The sequence below is a fragment of the Gekko japonicus genome, unplaced genomic scaffold (assembly GCF_001447785.1).
Source record: "Gekko japonicus isolate JY-2015 unplaced genomic scaffold, Gekko_japonicus_V1.1 scaffold3937, whole genome shotgun sequence".
NCBI lineage: Eukaryota > Metazoa > Chordata > Lepidosauria > Squamata > Gekkonidae > Gekko > Gekko japonicus.
Genome location: NW_015168781.1, coordinates 113,901 through 116,997, shown reverse-complemented (window position 1 = coordinate 116,997; position 3,097 = coordinate 113,901). Strand labels below are relative to the sequence as shown.

At 52.8% G+C, this 3,097-nt stretch overlaps 1 protein-coding gene across 1 annotated transcript in view; it reads left to right on the top strand.

Annotated features, from left to right (window-relative positions):
* Nucleotides 1-830: 830 nt before the first annotated feature.
* LOC107114252 (ephrin type-B receptor 5-like) overlaps nt 831-3,097 on the top strand; it is a 32,404-nt gene continuing 30,137 nt past the window's right edge. The window contains exon 1 of the mRNA XM_015415694.1: nt 831-893. Coding sequence (XP_015271180.1) covers nt 831-893 — 63 coding nt within the window. The remainder of the gene's footprint in view (nt 894-3,097) is intronic.

Sequence of the window (3,097 nt, the reverse complement as noted above, 5' to 3'; positions counted from 1 at the left end):
GGGAACAGGGGAGCGGGGCTGTTGCCTAATGGCAGAGCTTTTGCTTTGTAGACCGAAAGCACTGCTGCACCACAGGGATTCTACTAAAACAAGCTCTATTGACATTGTGCTTCCAAGTGTTCTCCATGCATTGGTTTGGATTGAACCAGCTTTAATGCCGATCAAAAAAGGGAGGGCTGATAAAAAAAGAGGGTTGCCAGGTCCTTACCAGCTGCCGGCGGCGGGGGGGGGCCCCCTCCGGGAGATGATGTCACCCGGACATGACGTCATCAAATGGGGACGTCAGGGGTGACACTCTAGTTCAGGGGTGTCAAACTCATTTGCTATGAGGGCCGGATTTGACGTAAATGAGACCTTGTTGGCCCGGGCCACTTGTGTCATAAAAGGTAATGCCAGCTAGCGGAGATATAAACTTTATAAAGGACACAAAGGGTTTTTACTTAAAATAAAAACCTGCTTAAAACATTAGCCCTCTTGCAATATTTCGTTTCTTTAACAGTGTCTGATCATGGACACCTCCTGCTCTGAATTACTGCATCAAAATGTCTGTGCTGTTGCAATCTTGAGTATGCTGTTCAGGTGTGTATCTGTAAACGGCAAACCTACGAGGGCGCAGCTGCAGCAGAACTGGAAGAAGGCGCAGAAGACAGCCAGTTCCACTGTGGGCCTGACAAGAGCCCTCTGGGGGCCTGATCCGGCCCCCGAGCCGCACGTTTGACACCCCTGCTCTAGTCCTTGGGCAAAACTCAAATGGTTTTTTTTCCCCCTTCAAAACCCGTAGAGTTCGCCCAAAAACTAGAGCATCACCCCCCGATGGCCCCATTGCGATGATGTCACTTCCGGGTGACGTCATCGCACCGGGGAAGTCGCTGGCCGACGTCCCTGTTTGGCCGGTAGCGGATGGAAGCTCCCCAAATTGGGGGGAACCCTATGTTTGACCAACCCCCCAAAACTGTGCTGCAATCATGGGGACTGCACAGACAAAAGCCGTGTGGGACGGAGGTTGTAGTAAACAGCAGAACTGGGAGAGACTGGATGAAGAAGCCAGCCGGGTCCAAACCGGTGTTTTGTGACCTTACAACAACCATGCAGAGTAGGTCGGTACGTGTCGGTGGCTCGTCTGAGGTTACCTAGTGAGTCCAAGGCAGAGGTGTGATTTGCACCAGGGACCTCCTGGTTTGTAATGTGTTCCTCTGGCGTGAGAACCCCACCCCTGATGCTAGAGGCTCTGTTGTGCCACAGAAGGGAAGCACCGTCGCTCACTGTTGAAGGGAAGCTGAAGTAGGGTTGCCAGGTCTTATCCATCTGCTGGTGGGGGGCTCCCGGCTTGGTCCCGGGGTCTTCTCCTGGAAGCGACGTCATTACTCTGGACACGTTATACAGGGGGCGCTCTAGCATTTGTCAAAAAAACCCCTCTATGGTCACCATGGAGTTTTTAGCCAAATGCTACCGTGTCCCCTGTACAACATGCCCAGAGAATGATGTCATCGCACCAGGCAGGGACCTTTGGGGGTGGGGCTCCCCCACTGGCCAGCTGGCCAGCCTGTAGTTGGGGGGGGCAAAATCAGGGGAACCCCACTGCCACTGGGGGGTGGCTGGCAATGCGAAGCTTAAACGCAGCTGTGGTGTGATGGTGCTCTGTTGGGGGTGGAAAGTCAAGTCGCAGCCCTTGGGAGAGGTTGAGGCCAAAGACCTGCGGAGGTGGTTTGCCCGTCGCCTGCCTCTGTGGAACAATCCGGGACTTCTGTTGCTGGTCTCCCATCCACGTCCTAACCAGGGCCGACCCCGCTTAGCTTCTGAGACCTGATGAGATCAGGTTAGCCTGGGCCGTCCAGGTCAGTGTAAAGATAAAAGGTAAAAATTCCCTTGTTCGAAAGCCAGTCGAGTCCGACTCTAGGGTTGCGGTGCTCATCTCCGTTTCCAAGCCGAAGAGCCAGCGCTGTCCGAAGACGCTTCCGTGGTCATGTGGCCGGCATGACTAAACACCAAGGCACACGGAACGCTTTCAGTGTGCCGCTCTCTTAATTGCCTCTTTCTCCCCCTTTGAGGTGGGGGGAGCCCACTGCTCTGAGGTCTTCTGTGCCTGGGCAGTTGAATCTGGAACCGTGACCGCTTCGAACGTTAATGCTCCCAAGACGCAGACCCGGGAGGGACAGGGGGTTGAGTTAGCAAGGCTGTTTGGGTGGACTTTGCCCATTCAAGGTCCAAACTGGATATTGTGTGTGTGTGTGTGTGTGTGTGTGTGTGTGTGTGTGTGTAGATTCACCAATTTATGGTGACCCTGTAGGGTTTTCAAGGCAGAGGTGGTTTGCCATTACTTCTTCATAAAACCGTGGATTGAGTTAGTGTGAGCCAGCTCACAGTTTTGTAGCCTCTGGCTCACACATTTTTGTCTTAGCTCAGGAAGGAGGGCTCCAGAGAAAACTGATTGACGCAGCAGCCAAATCGCTCGCTCACCACTTGAATGCCGGTAGCTCACAGAGTAGAATTTTTGCTCACAGGACTCCACAGCTTAGAGGGAGCATTGGGGTGGGGGGGGGGGGGGGGGGGGGGCTGGAAGTCTGCAGCCAAGGACTGGCCCGTTTCATTGATAAAATAAGACTTTTAAAAAAAATCCATCTCAACATGATATAGAATCATAGAATCACAGAATTGCAGAGTTGGGAGGGGCCATACAGGCCATCTGGTCCAACCCCCTGCCCAATGCTCCCTCTAAGCTGCGGAGTCTTGGGAGCAAAAATTCTACTTTGTGAGCATTCAAGCTGTGAGCGAGCGGTTTGGCTGCTGCATCAATTAGTTTGCTCTGGAGCCGTCCTTCCTGAGCTAAGGCAATCCAAAACAGTCCAGTGGAGCTTGAGTGTCATGGTCAACAGCAAGTAACTCTCCACAGGAAAACGTTATGCTTTATTTGATTACAGGTCCGTTGCCACGGTCTACAGGGATATTGTTAGGAATGACAATGGGGGGGGGTATGCATCCCTTCATATAGTGTGATGCTGCAAATGGCTAAGCAAATGAAATCCAAGCGCGCACACGGGAATTATCCTGGCGGGAGGTTACATAATAAACGGGAGAGTCTCTGTGTCCCATGAGAGCC